Source organism: Dendrobates tinctorius, unplaced genomic scaffold (assembly GCF_039654945.1).
Source record: "Dendrobates tinctorius isolate UK_male_01 unplaced genomic scaffold, ASM3965494v1 ptg000094l, whole genome shotgun sequence".
In the NCBI taxonomy this organism is placed as follows: Eukaryota; Metazoa; Chordata; class Amphibia; order Anura; family Dendrobatidae; genus Dendrobates; species Dendrobates tinctorius.
The window spans coordinates 15,483,515-15,505,354 of record NW_027361762.1 but is presented as its reverse complement, the minus strand read 5'-3'; the positions used below and the strand labels follow the sequence as shown (position 1 = coordinate 15,505,354).

Genomic DNA, 21,840 nt, shown 5'->3' with positions numbered 1-21,840 from the left:
AGAGAAGATAGTAGTATTCTGCCACAAATGGATCTGGATAAGTTGGACACTTGGGCCGAAAGGTGGCAGATGCGGTTTAACAATGATAAATGTAAGGTTATACACATGGGAAGAAGGAATCAATATCACCATTACACACTAAACGGGAAACCACTGGGTAAATCTGACATGGAGAAGGACTTGGGGATCCTAGTTAATGAAAAACCTACCTGGAGAACCCAGTGCCAGGCAGCGGCTGCAAGGCAAACAGGATCATAGGGTGCAAAAAAAGAGGTCTGGATACACATGATGAGAGCATTATACTGCCTCTGTACAAATCCTTGGTTAGACCGCACATGGAGTACTGTGTACAGTTTTGGGCACCGGTGCTCAGGAAGGATATAATGGAACTAGAGCGAGTACAAAGGAGGGAGACAAAATTAATAAAGGGGATGGGGGATCTTCAATACCCAGAGAGATTAGCAAAATTAGGATTATTTAGTCTAGAAAAAAGACGACTGAGGAGCGATCTAATAACCATGTACAGTGGGGAAAAAAAGTATTTAGTCAGTCAGCAATAGTGCATGTTCCACCACTTAAAAAGATGAGAGGCGTCTGTAATTTACATCATAGGTAGACCTCAACTATGGGAGACAAACTGAGAAAAAAAAATCCAGAAAATCACATTGTCTGGTTTTTTTTCATTTTATTTGCATATTATGGTGGAAAATAAGTATTTGGTCAGAAACAAAATTTCATCTCAATACTTTGTGATATATCCTTTGTTGGCAATGACAGAGGTCAAACGTTTTCTGTAAGTCTTCACAAGGTTGCCACACACTGTTGTTGGTATGTTGGCCCATTCCTCCATGCAGATCTCCTCTAGAGCAGTGATGTTTTTGGCTTTTCGCTTGGCAACACGGACTTTCAACTCCCTCCAAAGGTTTTCTATAGGGTTGAGATCTGGAGACTGGCTAGGCCACTCCAGGGCCTTGAAATGCTTCTTACGAAGCCACTCCTTCGTTGCCCTGGCGGTGTGCTTTGGATCATTGTCATGTTGAAAGACCCAGCCACGTTTCATCTTCAATGCCCTTGCTGATGGAAGGAGGTTTGCACTCAAAATCTCACGATACATGGCCCCATTCATTCTTTCATGTACCCGGATCAGTCGTCCTGGCCCCTTTGCAGAGAAACGGCCCCAAAGCATGATGTTTCCACCACCATGCTTTACAGTAGGTATGGCGTTTGATGGATGCAACTCAGTATTCTTTTTCCTCCAAACACGACAAGTTGTGTTTCTACCAAGCAGTTCCAGTTTGGTTTCATCAGACCATAGGACATTCTCCCAAAACTCCTCTGGATCATCCAAATGCTCTCTAGCAAACTTCAGACGGGCCCGGACATGTACAGGCTTAAGCAGTGGGACACGTCTGGCACTGCAGGATCTGAGTCCATGGTGGCGTAGTGTGTTACTTATGGTAGGCCTTGTTACATTGGTCCCAGCTCTCTGCAGTTCATTCACTAGGTCCCCCCGCGTGGTTCTGGGATTTTTGCTCACCGTTCTTGTGATCATTCTGACCCCACGGGGTGGGATTTTGCGTGGAGCACCAGATCGAGGGAGATTATCAGTGGTCTTGTATGTCTTCCATTTTCTAATTATTGCTCCCACAGTTGATTTCTTCACTCCAAGCTGGTTGGCTATTGCAGATTCAGTCTTCCCAGCCTGGTGCAGGGCTACAATTTTGTTTCTGGTGTCCTTTGACAGCTCTTTGGTCTTCACCATAGTGGAGTTTGGAGTCAGACTGTTTGAGGGTGTGCACAGGTGTCTTTTTATACTGATGACAAGTTTAAACAGGTGCCATTACTACAGGTAATGAGTGGAGGAAAGAGGAGACACTTAAAGAAGTTACAGGTCTGTGAGAGCCAGAAATCTTGATTGCTTGTTTCTGACCAAATACTTATTTTCCACCATAATATGCAAATAAAATGAAAAAAAAACAGACAATGTGATTTTCTGGATTTTTTTTTCTCAGTTTGTCTCCCATAGTTGAGGTCTACCTATGATGTAAATTACAGACGCCTCTCATCTTTTTAAGTGGTGGAACTTGCACTATTGCTGACTGACTAAATACTTTTTTTCCCCACTGTAGAAGTATATAAGGGGACAATACAAATCTCTCCGCTGATCTGTTTATACCAAGGAAGATGACTGTCACAAGGGGGCATACTCTGCATCTGGAGGAGAGAAGGTTTTTCCACCAACATAGAAGAGGATTCTTTACTGTTAGGGCAGTGAGAATCTGGAATTCCTTGCCTGAGGAGGTGGTGATGGCAAACTCAGTCGAGGGGTTCAAGAGAGGCCTGGATTCCTTCCTAGAGCGTAACAATATTGTATCTTACAGTGATTAGGTTCTTTAGACGGATGTAGATCTGGAATTTATTATGACGCAATATAGGCTGTACTGGATGGACAAATGTCTTTTTTCGGCCTTGCTAACTATGTTACTATGTAACCTGGTCCAAGCTGGACACGTTTTTGTAAACATTACAAACTAGATGTACTATCTAGCCAGGAAACAACCTTTGGGAGAATGGTTCTCCAGGCTGTTATCCCACCCTGAGGAAGTACTTTGGAATTCTCCTTTATGCTGTCAGGAGGGACATCCTGGAAAATAGGTATTAGACCTACCGGTATTTACGGTATGTTTCCAGGAGTCCATCCTGACAGCATGGTTAGTTTCTTCCCTGATTATGTTATGTCATATGTCGTAATATGATATTGTATAATTAAATGTGTTAAGTTGCATCATCCATGGTGTGGTACTTGTTAAAACACTGAGGGAATGGGGGTGAGAAGGGGCCTTTTAACTTCTTGTTCGCTTTTCCTGCCCCTGCAAGGAGGAGGAGGACGTACTCCATGGTGCTGTCAGGATGGACTCCTGGAAACATAGTTACCGGTAGGTCTAATACCTATTTTTTGCATCCCCATATTTAGACAGCTATAATTTCTCCATATTTCAGCCTAAAGAGTCATGTAATGGCTGTCACGCAGGCTTTGTCCAGCGTCGTCCCACACCTGTGTTCTTGGGGCCCCGCCAGGTCGGCGGTTCACGCATGCGCCTCTGCACTCCTTCTGCCTCTAGTGCTGCTGGGAGGTCATGACCCGGTGGCGGCGCCCATCGGGTATTTCAGCGTCGCTTCTGAGCAGGTAAGGCGCCTGATTATCTGCATGGCTAGTGCCTGCGTTCCTGCACTAGGCGCCTTCGTTTGTCTTCAGGCCCTCTAGCCCTGCGGCTAGCCCGTGTGTCTCCTGTGTTTCTCCTGCTATCCCCTACTTCTAGCCTGTGTCTCGCCTATGTACCTCCTGCTGTTCCCCACCTCTAGCCCGTGTGTCTTCCGTGTGTGCCTCACTCCGTTCTGCCCTCTTTCTCTTGCAGTGACAAGTCCTCGCTGGCTCCCAGTCCATCTGATCCTGCTCCATCTTCGCAGCTCACATTTTGTTGCTCCACCCTTCGCATCCCGAAGTCCCTCGTTCCTCTCTTTGTTCCTCTACGCTAATCTCCTGTATTTCCTTCAGTCACCCCTTTGATACCAGCTGTTGTGGTTCTAACTCCCTTGGGCCTGCTCCTGACACTCCCTGTATAGGGGGTGGTGCCACTTGGTCCGCTTGCCCTCGGGAGCTCTGGTATCACGACCCGAAGGGTCCACTCCAGGGTTCGCCTCGAAATCGTGACAATGGCTTGCTTTTTGCGGGACGAGTTGATGTTTTTAATGGTATCATTTTTCGGCACATGACCAGGGGAGGACTTCCGGTTCAGTTCCTCCAGGATCATAGAGAGGATTACATGGTCGAGTCCTCCAAGACCATAGAGAGGAACATAGGAAAAGTCACATGGTCAGGGTCTCCAGGATCACAGAGAGAATAGTTGGGTCAGACTGTGCTGGAACATAGGAAAGGTCACATGATCAGGGTCTCCAGGAACACAGAGAGGATTGCTGCAGGCAGAGCAGAGCTGACTGGTCACACATCAACAGCGTGTAGCCATGAGGTAAAACACACCTGAGCACTGGCAATGGCAGGCAGCCATGAGATTAGGTGCGCGTGCACACTGCTCCAGGCATCTTGCAGCACAACAGTCACGAGGTGCGTGTGCACACTGCTTCCAGGGATCTTGCAGCATAAGACATAACAAGCATGATAGTTCAGTGCACGTGCACACTGCTCTAGGGGTCATGCGGCATACCAGACATGGCGGGCATGATAGTTCGGTGCGCGTGCACACTGCTCCAGGAGTCATGCGGCATACCAGACATGGCGGGCATGATAGTTCGGTGCGCGTGCACACTGCTCCAGGGGTCATGCGGCATAACAGACATGGCGGGCATGATAGTTCGGTGCGCGTGCACACTGCTCCAGGGTTCATGCTGCATAACAGACATGGCGGGCATGACAAATACTCTTCTCTATGTTCACAATAGAGTCGGACTGTCTAAGAATTTCCCTCAGCGTCGGAGGTTCTTCATTTATCCAATATCTGGCAATTAGTTTCCGTGCAATATATAGTAATCTAGCTATTGCCACCATATATTTATTGTGTACCCGGATCTCCTCCACATTCCCCAGAATACACACCACAGTATCCCTCTCAATCCTACAGCTATACGCTCCCTCAATGACATTAAGCACGGTTAAGCATATGGAGGATCCCTGGCCCTTCAGCCTGGCATCGAGGACACTCAGCTCTTTACAACCGTTCAGGAGTCCTATATACTCTATGATGTACATATATCCCCCCTTATTCACGAGTCATTGTCCCAGAAAGCCGGGAGGGGGAGCGGTGGGTGACAGAGGTAGGAGATCGTGTTTGTGCTAAAGCCTGTGCTGCTGCTAAAGAGAAATGAATATCCATTTCTCTTATAGCGCGCACACTGAAACCGCAGCCGCCGGCTTCCAGAAGACATCCTACTCACCCCTTCTGCGCGCCCTGCATCTCGTTGGTTCCGGCGCCCTCGCAGCAGCTCGTTGGTCCCAGCGCCGGCAGCTCTTCCTGTGTCGAGCCATCACGTTGCCCCGCTCATTAAGGTAATGAATATGCAAGCCTCTCCACTCCCATAGGCGTGGAGAGAATATTCATTACCTTAATGAGCAGGACCACATGATTGCTCCGCACAGGAAGACCTGCCAGTACCGGGACCAACGAGATTCAAAAGGGCATCAGCACCAATGAGATGACGCGTGGGTACGTGGAAGGCGAGTAGGAAGTCTTTTGTTTTGTTTTTTAATAAGAACCATTCATACAAGGACAGGGGATAAGGAGCCATGCATACCAGCACAGGACGAGGGAGCCATGCATACCAGGACAGGATGGGGGAGCCATGAATACCAGGACAGGGATGAGGGGACAATGCATACACAGCTTATACTCTAGTCAATACGCTTACCCAGTTTTCCGTGGCAAAATTAGGTGCCTCAGCTTATACTCTAGTATATACGGTATATAGTTTGTTTTGCCGCTTTTACACAATAAAAACTATTTCATAGAAAAAATAATTTTTGCATCGCTTTATTCAGATAGCGATAACTTAAATTTTCCACTGATGGGGCTGTGTGACTTTTTGCGGGACAAGATGACGTTTTCAGTGGTACCATTTTTATTTAAATTCATCTTTTTGCACTTTTTAATCAGCGGTATGATGATAAAGCATTGTTTTTTTACTTTTTATTTTATTTTTTTACAGTGTTCAGTGAAGGGGTTAACTAGTGGGACAGTTTTATTGAGTGGGTTGTTCCGGAAGCGGCGATACCAAATATGTGCACTTTTTTTGTTCATTTTGTTTTTTTACATAAATAAATGCATTTATTGGAATTTTTTTTGTTCTTTAGTTGTTTTTTTTACATACATTTTTTTTTTTTTTTTTTTTTTACACTTTTTAATAATTTTTCTTTTACCGATTCACACTGTCCCAGGATGGGACATCACTGTATTGTGACAGATCGCTGATCTGATACGCTGCAATGCTTCTGCACCTTCCCTGAAGGACCCCATGGCCATCTTGCGGCCGGGGGTCACCATGGAGATCAGGACAACGCGATCGCATCACGCTGTCCTGATGGCAGTTCAAAGGGAGCCTTCTCCTTGTGCAATCTCCTGGATGTCATTTTATCACTATTGACAGCAGCATTAGAGGGGTTAAACGTGCACAATCGTTGCTAGCACCGATCATGGGCAATGCTGCAGGGTGTCAGCTCTCACACAGATCGCAGCAACGCCCAACGTGAGCCCCCGTGATTGTGGCGCCATTTATATACTTCACTTTGCAGGAATACAGCGCCATACATGTATGGTGCATGTCGGGAAGGGGTTAAAGCAAGAGATCCACTAAACAGTTAGTAAGCAAACATGGTGATGAAAATAGGTATTAGACCTACCGGTAATGTGGTTTCCAGGAGTCCATCCTGACAGCACCATTGAGGACGTCCTCCTCCTCCTTACAGGGAGAGGAAAGAACACGAGAGGTTAAAAGGTCCCATCCCACCCCTTTCCCTCAGTGATTTAACGAGTACCACAGTGTGGATAATGCAAATAACACTTTAATGACAAAATCATATTACAGCATATGACATAACATGAACATGGAGGGAACTACAGTTGTGGCCAAAAGTATTGACACCCCTGCAATTCTGTCAGATAATACAAAAAGAATTGTCCTAAAGCCAAATTGGATATAATTCCACACCAAACATAAAAAAAGAGGGTGGACAAAAGTATTGGCACTGTTCGAAAAATCATGTGATGCTTCTCTAATTTGTGTAATTAACAGCACCTGTAACTTACCCGTGGCACCTAACAGGTGTTAGCAATAACTAAATCACACTTGCAGCCAGTTGACATGGATTAAAGTTGACTCAACCTCTGTTCTGTGTCCTTGTGTGTACCACATTGAGCATTGAGAAAAGAATGAAGACCAAAGAACTGTCTGAGGACTTGAGAAACCAAATTGTGAGGAAGCATGAGCAATCTCAAGGCTACAAGTCCATCTCCAAAGACCAGAATGTTCCTGTATATACCATGCGCAGTGTCATCAAGAAGTTTAAAGCCCATGGCACTGTGGCTAACCTCCCTAGATGTGGACGGAAAAGAAAAATTGACAAGAGATTTCAACGCAAGATTGTGCGGATGTTGGATAAAGAACCTCGACTAACATCCAAACAAGTTCAAGCTGCTCTGCAGTCCGAGGGTACAACAGTGTCAAACCGTACTATCCGTCGGCATCTGAATGAAAAGGGACTGTATGGTAGGAGACCCAGTAAGACCCCATTTCTTACCCCGAGACATAAAAAAGCCAGGCTGGAGTTTGCCAAAACTTACCTGAAAAAGCCTAAAACGTTTTGGAAGAATGTTCTCTGGTCAGAGGAGACAAAAGTAGAGCTTTTTGGGCAAAGGCATCAACATAGAGTTTACAGGAGAAAAAAAGAGCAATTCAAAGAAAAGAACACTGTCCCTACAGTCAAACATGGCGGAGGTTCTCTGATGTTTTGGGGTTGCTTTGCTGCCTCTGGCACTGGACTGCTTGACCGTGTGCATGGCATTATGAAGTCTGAAGACTACCAACAAATTTTGCAGCATAATGTACGGCCCAGTGTGAGAAAGCTGGGTCTCCCTCAGAGGTCATGGGTCTTCCAGCAGGACAATGACCCAAAACACTTCAAAAAGCACTAGAAAATGGTTTGAGAGAAAGCACTGGAGACTTCTAAGGTGGCCAGCAATGAGTCCAGACCTGAATCCCATAGAACACCTGTGGAGAGATCTAAAAATGGCAGTTTGGAGAAGGCACCCTTCAAATATCAGGGACCTGGAGCAGTTTGCCAAAGAAGAATGGTCTAAAATTCCAGCATTGTAAGAAACTCATTGATGGTTACCGGAAGAGGTTGGTCGCAGTTATTTTGGCTAAAGGTTGTGCAACCAAGTATTAGGCTGAGTGTGCCAATACTTATGTCTGGCCCATTTTTGGGGTTGTGTGTGAAATGATCAATGTTTTGCTTTTTGCTTCATTCTCTTTTTTCATTTAAGACAAATTAAATGAAGATAATACCAAATAATTTGTGTTTGCAATCATGTTCAGGAAGAAACTGAGTATTATCTGACAGAATTGCAGGGGTGTCAATACTTTTGGCCACAACTGTACCCGTGCTGTCAGGATGGACTCCTGGAAACCGCATTACCGGTAGGTATAATACCTATTTTCCAGGACATCCACCTGACAGCACCATGGAGTACCAAAGCACCTCCTCAGGGTGGGATTACCGCCTGGAGAACCTTTCTCCCAAATGCAGTCTGTTGACCAGATAGCACATCAAGCTTGCAGTGCTTGCAGAATGTGTCAAGTCTGGCCCAGGTTGCTGCTCTACAGATTTGATCCACTGAGGCACCCGCTCGTTCGGCCCAAGGAGGCCGATATTGCCCTTGTAGAGTGGGCCTTTAGAGTATCTGGCGGATAGGCACCTTCAGATTGATAGGTGTTTGAGATTAAAGAAGTAATCCATCTTGTGATGGATGCCTTAGAGGCTTTTTTCCCCCTTGTTTTTACCCCTAGAAAGGATGAACAGGTTTGGGTCAATACGCCAACTGTTGGTGACCTCTAGGTAGTCTATAACAGCACGTCTCACATCCAGAGAGTGGAGACTCTGTTCCTTCTCATTACGGGGGTTGTCACAGAAGGATGGTAACACTGTCTCCTGGTTTAAATTTTGGCAGGTTACCTTCGGAATAAATGCTGGGTCTAATCTCAGGATTATACGGTCTCTGATTTGAAGATATGGGTCTCTGGTGGACAAGGCCTGGATTTCCCCTATTCTTTTAGCCGTGGTGATGGCTACGAGAAAAGCAGTCTTCCAAGTGAGAGTTGAGATGGACATCTCTTCACTGGGGACATAGGGATTCCTACATAGGGATCTGAGGACCAAGCTAAGGTCCCAAGGCGGGGTGAACTGCCTGATCGTAGGACGTAGACGTTGCGTGGCCCTTATGAATCTTACTACCCAAGGACAAGAAGCCAGAGGGTAATCAAAGAAGGAGCTCAGGGCCGAAATCTGGACCTTTAAAGTGCTAGGCTTAAGGCCTTTATTAAACCCCACTGTGGGAAGTTTAGGACGCTAGGGAGGTTAGGGGTACCCGCCACGAAGTCAGACCTGCCACCCTCCAGACAGAACCTCTTCCATTTCTTTAGGTATATTGGGATGTAACCGGTTTCCTGTTGGCCTGTAGAGTAGATATGACCTGATCTGATAAGCCCTTTGCCTTCAGGATGTCCCTTTCAGGATCCAAGCCGAGAGGAGAAGTTTTGCTGGATTTGGGTGGCGGATCGGGCCCTGGTGGATGACATCTTTCTTCAGAGGGAGCTTGACTTTTCTTTCCACTGCCATGGCCCCCAGTGAAACCAGCTTCTTCTCGGCCAGTATGGGACGACCATAATCACCTTCGCGCGGTCCTCGCAGATCTTCCTGAGTACCGCCGGGATGAGTGCCAGTGGTGGGAACACGTAAGAGAGGGGTTCTTCCCAGACCTGGCTCAGGGCATCTATGCCTTCCGGATGGTCCGCCGGGTTCAGAGAGTAGAATCTGGAGACCTTTGAGTTTTTCCGGTTTGCGAATAGGACTATTCTGGGGGTCCCCCAATGCTGACACAGTAGGTGGAATATCTCCTTGTTCAGCTTCCACTCTGTCGGGCAGACCTGCTGTCTGCTTAGGTAGTCCGCTATCACATTCTGGGAACCCTCCAGGTGAATTGCGGTTACTGAGAGGATTATTCCCTCTGCCCAGGAGAATATGCTCTCCGCTAGGGCTTGGTGTGATCGATGCCTGGGACCTTCCTAGATCTTCAGGAACAAAACCGCTGTTACGTTGTCGGACAATATTCAGACATGCTGATTCTTCAGGATAGTCCGGTTTCGCCTCAGGGTTTCCCAGAACGCATAAAGTTCCCTGAAGTTGAAGTTGGAGGATTTGTTTCTGATGTCTTCTGGCCATCTTCCTTGAAAGATCTTCCCTTCTCCATGGGCTCCCCATCCCCACGTGCTGGTGTCTGTGGTGACTACTACGTATGGAGAGGTGGTCCATAGTACACCCACCTGCAGGTTTTTGGGCTGTGTCCACCACCACAGTGATCTCTTCACCGGCCCTGGTAACTTCATGGGTTGTCGAGTGAAGACTTATACCGGTCCCATATTGCGAGGATCTCCTTTTGCAAGGGTCTCGAATGGAACGGAGCCCATCTGACTCACGGAATGCATGCCGTCGTTAGGCCCAGAACCTTCATTGCCTCTCTTATGGAGGCGCGGTGCTTCAAGAGGTCTTCGACTTTGTCTTGAATTGTCTCCTGCTTTTATTTTGGTAGCAGAGATATCCTGCGTCCTGAGTCTAGGAGAACTCCAAGGAAGACCTTCCTGCTCTGTGGTATTAGGTCTGACTTCTGCCAGCTGAGGAACTCCATTATTGTGATTGTTCGGTTTTTGTCTCGAATGAGCACTTCTTCAGATCCTGCCACCAGGAGGAAATCGTCCAAGTATGGTATAATCATGATTCCTTGGCTTCTCAGGTAGGCCACTACCTCCGCTACCAGCTTTGTGAAGATTCGGGGGGGCGAAGCCCGCCTGAACGGAAGCATTGGAACTGGAAGTGGCAGGTCCGGGACGGTAGTCTGACTGCGAACCTTAGCAGTCTCTGGGATGAGGGATGGATCGGGACCTGATAGTAAGCACTCTTCAGGTCGAGGGTGCACATGACAGCGTCCCGGTCTATTAGATGTATTGCTGACCGAATTGATACCTTCCGGAATCTTTTTTACCTGACACAGGCATTTAAAGGGTTTAAATTTATAATAGTTTGGGCCTTGCCGGATGGTTTTGCGATGGAGAACAGGGAGGAGTAGTGTCCCTTGCCCATCTCTGTCGGCTGAACTGGTGATATAACCGCTGAACTGACCATATCTTGTAGGTCTGTCCACATGGCGGAGTCTGATGGGACTACGGTGGGGGAAATATATCTGTTGGCGGGAGTGGAGCAAACCTCTATGCTGTAGCCCTCTGCAATGGTTCTGAGGACCCACTGGTTGTGGGTAATCTGGGCCCAATTTTTTGCCAAGTGGCAGAGTCTTCCCCTGATACGTATGGCATCATTGCCTCCTAGATCTGGAGGTTGACGCAAAAAGGGAGCCCTTGCTTCTCCCACCCTGCCTGTGGGAGCTCCTGTAGGAGCCTCTGTTGTACCTGCTTTGGCTTCTAAACTCGGGCTGTCTCCTAGAAAAGAATCCTCTCCGAAAGGACTGGGGTCGTTTTGGTTTTTCCTCTGGAAATCCTTTGTTTTTGTCGGAAACTAGCTCTAAGATGTTCTCTAGGGCTGGCCCAAACACCCTTAGGCCCGAGAAGGGGATGGAGCATCGTTTGGCATTTGAAGCGTTGTCCCCCGACCAGGATTTAAGCCAGACCGCTCTCTGTGCTGCATTAGACAGGGAGCTGTTCTTGGCCACAAATCTTACTGATTCGGCTGACGTGTCTGACAGGAACGTCGTGGCCGACTTCATGAGGGGAAGAGATGCTAGGATATCGGATCTAGGGGTCTTGTTGGTCAGATGTTCCTCCAACTGACCCATCCACAGGAACATAGATCTGGCCACCAAGGTGGCTGCTATGTTAGCTCTAATAAGAGCTGCAGAAGTCTCCCATGTCCTTTTTAAGAGAATGTCCACCTTTCTGTCCATTGGGTCACGGAGGCTTGATGAGTCTTCGAACGGGATAGGGGTCTTCTTGGTGACCTTGGCTACAGGAACATCGATCTTGGGAACCTCTTCCCATAATCGTGTTTACTCAGGATTGAAAGGCAGTCGACCCTTAAAATCACAGGACAGTACTAGTCGACGTTCTGCATCTTTCCATTCATCTAGGACCATCACTTTGATGTGTTCGCTTATAGGGAACATCGTTTGTCTCTGAGACGTGAGTCCCCCGAACATCAGGTCCTGTCTAGAGTGCGGCTTAGGGACGTCCTCGATCTGCATAGTGTTTCTCATAGCCTGGACCAACTCTTCAGTGTCCTCTGGCATAAGCAGGTATTTTCTGCCCCGATCCTGGCTGTCTGCTGGAATCTCTCCTTCCTCCTCTGGATCAGAGTCCCGGAAGTCGGAACCATCGACAGAGCTTGGTTTGGACTCTGGCTCTGCCTCCCATCTTGGTCGCTTGCAGCTCGGCCCTGGGCTGGGGGGCTGCTGCCGTGAGAGGCTGGACATGGAGGCCTGGACTTCCTCATGTATCAGGGATCTCATCTCTGAGAGGAGGGATGGCTGCTCATCTCTTATGACCCTCGACATACAGGGTCCACAGAGGGTTTTGCCGTGGGTGTCTGGCAGCTTTACGCGGCATACAGGGCATCTGACCGATTTTGCTGAGGCCTTGGCGGGGTCTTTAGTCACTGTCAGGGAGGCTGCTGGGGTTCCCTTATCCTAGTGGTGTAAGATAGGGGTAGTCAGGTCAGTCCGTCCTGTGCTGCGGGGCTGGCTGTGGGGAGGGTGGTCTGCGCCAGGCGCATTTACCCCTTTATCTGCTGGAGCTTCTGCTTCCATTGCTACCGCATCCTGCGTTGAAGTCAGTCACTCTCCCCCAAAGCACGCGCTGAGGTTCAAAACAGTCGTCCGTGACGTCACTGGAAGTGACACGCGTCTTCTCGCGAGAGGCCGGGAACCATGCGCCAGCCACTTACGCGTTCCAGCCTGGACTGCTAGTCGCCGCCTGCGCCCGACGGCGCTTGATCGTGACGTCGGCACCTGCCCGGAAGCCCAGCTGCCTGCGGGGACCGTGCCCACACCGCTTCCATCCTGGATCCAGCGGTCAAATGTTTGGAGCCGAGAGCCTCCCACCGGGAGGAGCAGCTCCCTCCAGGAGCGTCGTCCTGCTCTCTGGCCTTTGGGGCAGAGGGACTCCCCACTGAGAAGTTTCGGCCCTGGGCTTCTTGACAGAAGGAAGGCTTGGACTGGCTGCACGATCCCCCTGGGGCCCCTCCGGTAAGTTTCCGCAGCGATCCTCTCGCGTGTCCCTCCATGCAGGGACAGGAAAAACACTGAGAGAAAGGGGTGGGACGGGACCTTTTAACCTCTCGTGTGCTTTCCTGTAAGGAGGAGGACGATGTCCTCCATGGTGCTGTCAGGTGGACATCCAGGAAAGTGGATATAAAACCTGTGCTCTTGAGGATCCAATATATGATAGGGAACCAGATGTGGTATGGATGGGATTTTGTCAACGCATTTTGAGGTGATCATACGTCTTCATCAGGACAAACTACAATGATCATCTGCATCTGTTTCCCTATCGTATATTGGATCCTCGGCAGCAGGGGTTTTATATTCACTTTCATCTCCAAGTTTCCTTACAAAATGTTGGGGCACATTTTCAACTCTGAACTCACCGTTGGGAAGCAATGGAATAAGTCTGTCAAAAGTGTTGGCATTATCCAACCAACCATGTAAGCACAAAATTGGTCGCCCTTCAGATGGACCCCATGCTTTAGCTGCTAGGTGCCCCCATGGGACTTTAAATCGGAGTTCTGAAATAAAACAGGAAATGATAGTTAGTGCCACTAAATATTTATAAGAAATACTAATGATACAGGGCTGCACAACCTTTTTGGTCTCAGTGTTAAATTATATATACACCAAAAAAAGAAATTACTTTAAACACAGTCCAGGGTAAAGCATAAAATCACATTTTATTGAACAAATCATAAAACCATACATAGCATAAAGTTTGCTAAAACAAGGAAACCCCACAGATGAGAAAATGGGGTGGAAAATCGGGACCGAAAATATGAGAAATACAAAGACAATAGGTATAAGTTACATTCTCTGATCAAATAAAAAGGTATGTGAAGACCACTAACAATAGTATTAAGACAACATGCCCTATCAAGATATACATGTGATAAAGAAGTATCAAGGGCATAGGCCCTATATAAATTTGCACATAGAGTCCATGTAAAGTACAAAACTAGTGCAGGGAAGGACAGAAGATCAAGCGTGAATAGCTATTGAAAGAAATGTGCAAACATACGCAAGTCTAATTGGTGCAAGATATAATAGATAACATACAAAAGGTGCAAGTAACTTAGCGGTTCATATATTATACCTTGAACACAGCATATATGAAATATAGTGAATAATGTAGGGTAATTTTAAATAACATTTGGAGACCGCTTAGTAAGCTGAAACATGCCAATATATATGTCAATTAAGTTGCTTAACTCAAAAAATACTATTAAGAGCTCACATATAAATTTAATAGTTTACACCCAGAGAATAGGTTTATATGAGGGTGCAAAGAACCCCCCCATTGCAGTCCCCTGCTGTAGGTAGAGGACATCCCTGAATATGAAAAAATTGTGTCAACACAAATTATAAAGCTTAACAGTTTTTTGCATTAGGCAACTTAATTGGCATATACTATACATCGCAGGGCCGCATCATCCATGAGCCAAGGTGAGAAGTCAGCTCAGGCGGCACAGAGTCTCTGAAGAGAGGGGGCGGCAGCCGGCAGAGCAGCGTTGTCCCCTGCAATCAGATAAGCTGATGCCGTACTCCTGGCTGCAATGCTGTTTGCGGTGATTGGTGAGTCACTTGTGTTTGTGTCATGTGTGACACTGTGTGAAGATAAGAACCAGAGAGCTGCCTGGCTGGCTGTGATCAAGACCTGGGAGGGAGGACTCAGAGGCTGCCTGTCTCTCTGTAATACTTTTGTTTCACTTTCATTTGAACAATTGGTTTGCTCTCTGCCTCCTCTGTGTTCACCCCCTGCAGCCAGGGAGTGTGATGAGATGATTGGTGATCCAGTCAGTGAGTCACAGTCACTCTACCTCTATGTATGTGTTCATCCCATGTCCTGTCCCAAACTCCCAGTGCAGACTGCAGATTACTGGAGAAGAACTTGGAGAACGAGATACAATACCCATATACATCAGCGATTGTAAGCTGCAGGACTGTAGCCAGCAGGTGAGGGGGAGACAGGCTGGCAGTGAGTGTGAGTGACCAGTAGCAGCAAATGATTGAGGGTGGCCCTGGGTGTGTAACATTGTGGCAGAGAGTGTGTGTGAGTGACCAGTAGCAGCACATGATTGCGGCCCTGGTTGTGTAACATGGTGACAGTGAATGTGAGTGTAGCTACTGGCAACAGGAGAGTGCGGCCCCCAGGACAGCATGAATGTTTTCTTTAAAAGGAACCTGTCACCTAGTTTAGCCATCTTCCTAGCACATCCCTAACCATCCCTGTCTGACCTAAATCTGAATTATAAATGTTGAAAAAAGCAATTTAGACACTTACTTTTGTCTTCCGTTCTGTGGGCATTCCTAGATGGGTGGCCGATGAGTGGGTGGTCTACCCGTGTTCATTTCCTCCCCCTCGCTGCTGGTATCATGCCCCAGTGAGTGTGATAATTGTTTCAGGAACGTGGTCCAAATTTCAAATTCATGGCTCCTCCTTGTGAGTATGACGCACTGATGGTTGTCAGTTCCAGTCCGGTGCATTGTTGGGGTGTATTGGTTATACTAGCCGGCTCCGGAGCATGTGCAGTGCGCATTCTGAAGCCGACCCGTACACCCGATAATCACCCACAATGCAACAGACTGGAAATGACAATCGTCCGGCAGTGCGTCATCCCCGCAAGGAGGAGCCATGAATTTGAAATTTGTACCGCGCTCCTGAAACAATTATCTCATCCACTAGGGCGTGATACCAGCAGCGAGGGGGAGGAAATGGACCCTGGAAGACCTGCCACCCGTCTAGGAGCGCCCACAGAACGGGGGATTGGAACAAAAGCAAGTGTGTAAAACGCTTTTTTTCCACATTTGTAATTCACAATTAGATGAGACAGGGATGGTTAGGGATGTCACGGATGTGCTAGGAAGGTGCAGGGTCGGGTAGGATAGCTAAACTAGCTGAAAGGTTCCCTTTATGGCTATGTGCCCACGTAGTTTCTAGGTGCTGCGGATTTCTCCCCGCAGATTTTGTAAAATCCGCAGGTAAATCCGCAGTTCAAAAGACCTGCGGTTTACCTGCGGATTAGCTTGCGGTTTAGCCAGGGCCGCAGGAATAATGAGTCAAGTTGAGCCACCTGCTGAAGCGGCAGGTAGCAGGGGGCGGCATTATGCGCTCCTCTACCAGCAGCACCTACAATTTAGCCTCTGAGTCTGCATGCTGGTGCTGCGGTCCTGCAAGAGGCTGTAATTGATGGTCACAGGAGGGAAGTAGTCAGGGCCCCCGATCATGTGACCCCTGACTCCTCCCCTCCTGTGACCTCATCACAGATTCTGTGCGCACAGAGCAGCCATAAATGTGGAGTGCGGCTCTGCAGATGGAGGTAGGTGCTGGAGGCTCCAATGTTCTCTGTGGAGTGTGGGTGGAGGTAGGTGCCAGAGGCTCCATTATTCTCTATGTGGAGTGTGGCTCTGCGGGTGGAGGTCGGTGCTGGAGGCTCCATTATTCTCTATGTGGAGTGCGGCTCTGCGGGTGGAGGTCGGTGCTGGAGGCTCCATTATTCTCTATGTGGAGTGCGGGTGGAGGTCGGTGCTGGAGGCCCCATTATTCTCTATGTGGAGTGCGGCTCTGCGGGTGGAGGTCAGTGCTGGAGGCTCCATTATTCTCTATGTGGAGTGCGGGTGGAGGTCGGTGCTGGAGGCCCCATTATTCATAATGTGTAGTGTGGCTCTGCGGGTGGAGGTCGGAGCTGGAGGCTCCATTATTCTCTATGTGGAGTGCGGCTCTGCGGGTGGAATTCGGTGCTGGAGGCCCCATTATTCTCTGTGGAGTGTGGCTCTGTGGGTGGAGGTCGGTGCTGGAGGCTCCATTATTCTCTATGTGGAGTGCGGCTCTGTGGGTGGAGGTCGGAGCTGGGGACTCCATTATTCTCTATGTGTAGTGCGGCTCTGCGGGTGGAATTGGGTGCTGGAGGCCCCATTATTCTCTATGTGAAGCGCGGGTGGAGGTAGGTGCTGGAGGCTCCATTATTCTCTATGTTGAGTGCGGCTCTGTGGGTGGAGGTCGGTGCCGGAGACTCCATTATTCTCTATGAGGAGTGCAGCTCTGCGGGTGGAGGTCGGTGCTGGAGGCCCCATTATTCTCTATGTGGAGTGTGGCTCTGGGGGTGGAATTCGGTGCTGGAGGCCCCATTATTCTCTATGTGGAGTGCGTGTGGAGGTCGGTGCTGGAGGCCCCATTATTCTCTATGTGGAGTGCGTGTGGAGGTCGGTGCTGGAGGCCCCATTATTCTCTATGTGGAGTGTGTGTGGAGGTCGGTGCTGGAGGCCCCATTATTCTCTATGTGGAGTGCGTGTGGAGGTCGGTGCTGGAGGCCCCATTATTCTCTATGTGGAGTGCGACTCTGCGGGTGGAGGTCGGTGCTAGAGAATAATGGGGCCTCCAGCACCGACCTCCACCCTCAGAGCCGCGCTCCACATGGAGGCTCCATTATTCTCTATGTGGAGTGTGTGTGGAGGTCGGTGCTGGAGGCCCCATTATTCTCTATGTGGAGTGCGTGTGGAGGTCGGTGCTGGAGGCCCCATTATTCTCTATGTGGAGTGCGACTCTGCGGGTGGAGGTCGGTGCTAGAGAATAATGGGGCCTCCAGCACCGACCTCCACCCTCAGAGCCGCGCTCCACATAGAGAATAATGGAGCCTCCAGCACTGACCTCCACCCGCAGAGCCACAATCCACATAGAGAATAATGGGGACTCCATGTGGAGTGTGGCTCTGCGGGTGGAGGTAGGTGCTGGAGATTCCCCATTGCTGGGCACAGGGGGCAGTAACCTTTTCAGAGCTGAGACTATCTTGGATACTTCTGTGTTGTTCTTCTATGTGCGTGTGATGCCGCTGACATCCTTGTGTTTGGACACCTTTTTTTTTTCTATTTATCTAAATCAAAATGTCCACTATTGAACTTAGTTTTACAGGATAGATATGAAAATGTACTTAGTGTGCGAGGGGGGGCGTCATTTTGCTGTTTGCCTCAGGCAGCAGATAGGCTAGGTTCACCCTTGTGTATATGCTATAACTATGCTTGTATACTACTCATATTTCAGCTTACTAAGCTGTCTCCAAAGGTTATTTAAGTTACCCTGCGCTATTTGCTGTACTTTATATATGCTGTATTCAAGGTATACAAGTAATATATGAACCGCTAAGTTATTTGCGCTTTTTCACGTTATTATATCTTGCACAAGCTAGACTTTCTTTCAATAGCTATTCACGCTTGATCTTCTGTCCTTCGCTGCACTATTTTTGTACTTTACATGGACTCTACATGCAAATTTATATAGGGCCTAAGCATCTATCACTTGATACTTCTTTATCACATGTACATCTTGATAGGACATACCATGTTACTGCCTTAATAGTATGGTTAGTGGTCTTCCAAAACCTTTTTACTTGATCAGAGAATGTAACTTAGACCTATTGACTTTCCAATTCTTATTTCTCATATTTTCGATCCGGGATTTCCACCCCATTTTCTCATCTGTGGTGCTTCCTCGCTTTTGTAAAAAGAACTGTGCCGCTGGTGCCTGTTTCAGAACTGTCAGGGCTGTCTCCTCTGCTGTCGGGGGGGGAAAGCTTAAGGGACCGGACCAATCCCTGCAAGCGAAAGCAGGGGGCGTGGTTAAGGGGGTACAGCTTCAGCAAGCGCGAAAACAGGCAGACTTGGCGGGAACAGACAGAGCGCAGCAGGGACCAGTGAGTGCTCTGGACCTGGAGCATCTCCGCCACTGGCATAGACTGTGAGGAGAGACGTGCAGTGTGCCCATTGGTCGCCAAAGCGAGGTGCCAAACGATCCAGGTCCGTGAGTACTGTGTGCGTGCTGCCTAAGAGATCGGGTGCAGGACCATCATTTGCGCCCCGATTTCCCAGTGTATATCCGACGAACTATGGTGGGCGCAGTGAGGTGGCCCGCACTCCGCCCGACTACATCAGTATATGGAAGTCAGTACATCAGTATATACATCAGCAGTGGAAGGTACCGGAGACCAACCGCTGCTGCCAGAAGACGGATCAGCCTTATCTTCAGGACCCCCATTGGACAAGTGCCATGCCAGCCGTTGTTTGCATCACCTGCTCTGTGATTCATCCCATCCGGAGAAACGTCAGACAGGATAAGTGACCCAACAAGAACTGTTGATACCCTTTCTGCTGCTCTTTAACTCTTTAATATTAGACAGTGTAGGACCGTCTCGACCAGGGTCACCTTGGCGACGGGGAGATGGCTTTCATGCTATTTTTTATCAAAAATTGTATTAATAAGAACACTTATTTAAACGCACTTTTGCTTTTAACTTATTTATTTATAGCAGGGTTTATTTTTATTTTGCTTCTTGTAGGTTTTTTCAATGCTCTTTAACGCTGCATCCTATTGAACTGCTTACGTCCTCTGTTAACCATTTACCTCCCTGCCTGGAGTGTTCCCCTCTTAAAGTAATGTTATTACGGTAACTCTGTCTATCACTGCATCCTGCAACCTGCTTACACTTTAACAAACTTTATTATACTAGCTGAAGAGCCCGGCTCTGCCGGGCATAGTAACTAACTGTGGTTAGTTATAGCAAATTATAATTATCCTCCATCCCATAGTCCCGTGCCCATATACCCATCATACATATCCACCATCCCATAGGCCCGTGCCCATATACCCATCATACATATCCTCCATCCCATAGTCGAGTGCCCATATACCCATCACACATCCTCCATCCCATAGTCCAATGCCCATATACCCATCATACATATCCTCCATCCCATAGTCCCGTGCCCATATACCCATCATACATATCCTCCATCCCATAGTCCTGTGCCCATATACCCATCATACATATCCTCCATCCCATAGTCCCGTGCCCATATACCCATCATACATATCCTCCATCCCATAGTCCCGTGCCCATATACCCATCATACATATCCTCCATCCCATAGTCCCGGCCCATATACCCATCATACATATCCTCCATCCCATAGTCCCGTGCCCATATACCCATCATACATATCCTCCATCCCATAGTCCCGTGCCCATATACCCATCATACATATCCTTCATCTCATAGTCCCGTGCCCATATACCCATCATACATATCCTCCATCCCATAGACCCGTGCCCATATACCCATCATACATATCCTCCATCCCATAGTCCCGTGCCCATATACTCATCATACATATCCTCCATCCCATAGTCCCATGCCCATATACCCATCATACATATCCTCCATCCCATAGTCCCGTGCCCATATACCCATCATACATATCCTCCATCCCATAGTCCCGTGCCCATATACCCGTCATACATATCCGCCATCTCATAGTCCCGTGCCCATATACCCGTCATACATATCGTCCATCCCATAATCCAGTGCCCATATACCCATCACACATCCTCCATCCCATAGTCAACCATTATGACATCATAATGAGCGGTGGCAGGGCTTGCAACCTATGATGACATCAGCGTCACCATGGCAACCATTGTGACATCATAATGAGGGACGGGGCTTGATACGCACACACTGTTTCCCCAGTATGCAAATAGGGGCATTATGACATCATAATGAGGGGCGGGGCTTGACACGCACACACTTTTTCCCCAGTATGTAGATGGGGCAAATTTGTTTGGTGAATTGGAACGCGCGGGGTTAAAATTTCGCCTCACAACATAGCTTAGGACGCTCTCGGGGTCCAGACGTGCGACACTGCCAAATTTTGCGGCTGTAGCTGCGACGGTGCGGATGCCAATCCCGGACATACACACACACACACGTACACACATACACACTTTGAGCTTTATATATTAGATGTATGGTTTTAGGAGTTGTTGAATAAAATGTGATTTTATTCTTTACCCTGGCCTGTGTTTAAAGTAATTTCTTTTTTGGTGTATATACTAAGTAGACTTTAAGGCTTCCTACTGTATTGTAGGATTCTCATTATAGCTGTATTTCTCAGGATTAAATTGTCAGATTGAGCCAAACCCAAAGGCCGCAGTAAAACTTGGATTTTAAGAGTTTTATTGGGTATTACTTTCATTGCTATAAATGCATCAGAAAGTAACATATATGCCAGAAATATCTAATAGGTGCTGGTTCCATTTTTGGTTTCCTACATATCAGGGGAATAGAGGTTCCTTTCTCATTTGTTTACAATATAGACAGAATGAAACCATACATTCAGCATCGTTATTTAAAAGTATTCAAGAAGATGACCCTCACGTTTCGTGACAAACAAGATTCGGATCAGTTGTTATGGCAGCCGGGTGCATTCTGAAGGCCCCATTTATGCATGCAAAATGTGCTTCATACGATATTGTCCATTTCAAAATAAACTGAAATACCAGGCAGTACTGCATAGGCAATTAAGAGGTCACAGGTCCCTAAGGAGACCAATTAAAAATAAAAATTGAAAAAAAATTAAAAAATGTTTTTAAAGTATCTAAAAGTGAAATATATGAAATACAAGAAAGAATAAATAAAAAAATAAGTTTAAAAATAAAAAAAAATAATTGCCCAAAATATAAAAAATATTTATCCATAAGGATGAATGTGAAAACAAAAAAAAAAGCAAGAATTGGTGGGTTTTTTTGTTTTAGTCCCTTCAATTCCTTCCACCCTACTCACCCAAATAAAAAGGCAATAAAAAGCTTTTGAAACATCAAAAACATTTCAATTCAACATGATAAGGCTGTGTGCACACGCTGCGGATTTTGCTGCGGTTCCACAGCGGTTTTGGCCGCTGCGGACCCGCAGCAGTTTCTGCTGCGGTGTACAGTACCATGATTCCCTATGGGAATCAA

The 21,840-nt window shown here is 47.5% G+C and overlaps 1 protein-coding gene across 14 annotated transcripts in view; it reads right to left on the bottom strand.

Moving 5' to 3' along the window:
- SERHL2 (serine hydrolase like 2) overlaps window positions 1-21,840 on the bottom strand; it is a 405,871-nt gene that overhangs the window by 215,415 nt on the left and 168,616 nt on the right. For 9 of the 14 annotated variants that reach the window (XR_012234322.1, XM_073586685.1, XM_073586683.1 and 6 more), the window contains exon 3: window positions 13,433-13,570. The exons of 4 other annotated variants lie outside the window; for them this stretch is intronic. Coding sequence is in view for 9 of the 10 variants with exons in the window: in XM_073586685.1 (XP_073442786.1) it covers window positions 13,433-13,570 (138 nt within the window). In the remaining variant the exon portion in view is untranslated. Of the gene's footprint in view, window positions 1-6,409; window positions 6,469-13,432; window positions 13,571-21,840 lie in introns of those variants that run through there. One more of the 14 variants, XM_073586687.1, reaches the window with a different exon arrangement.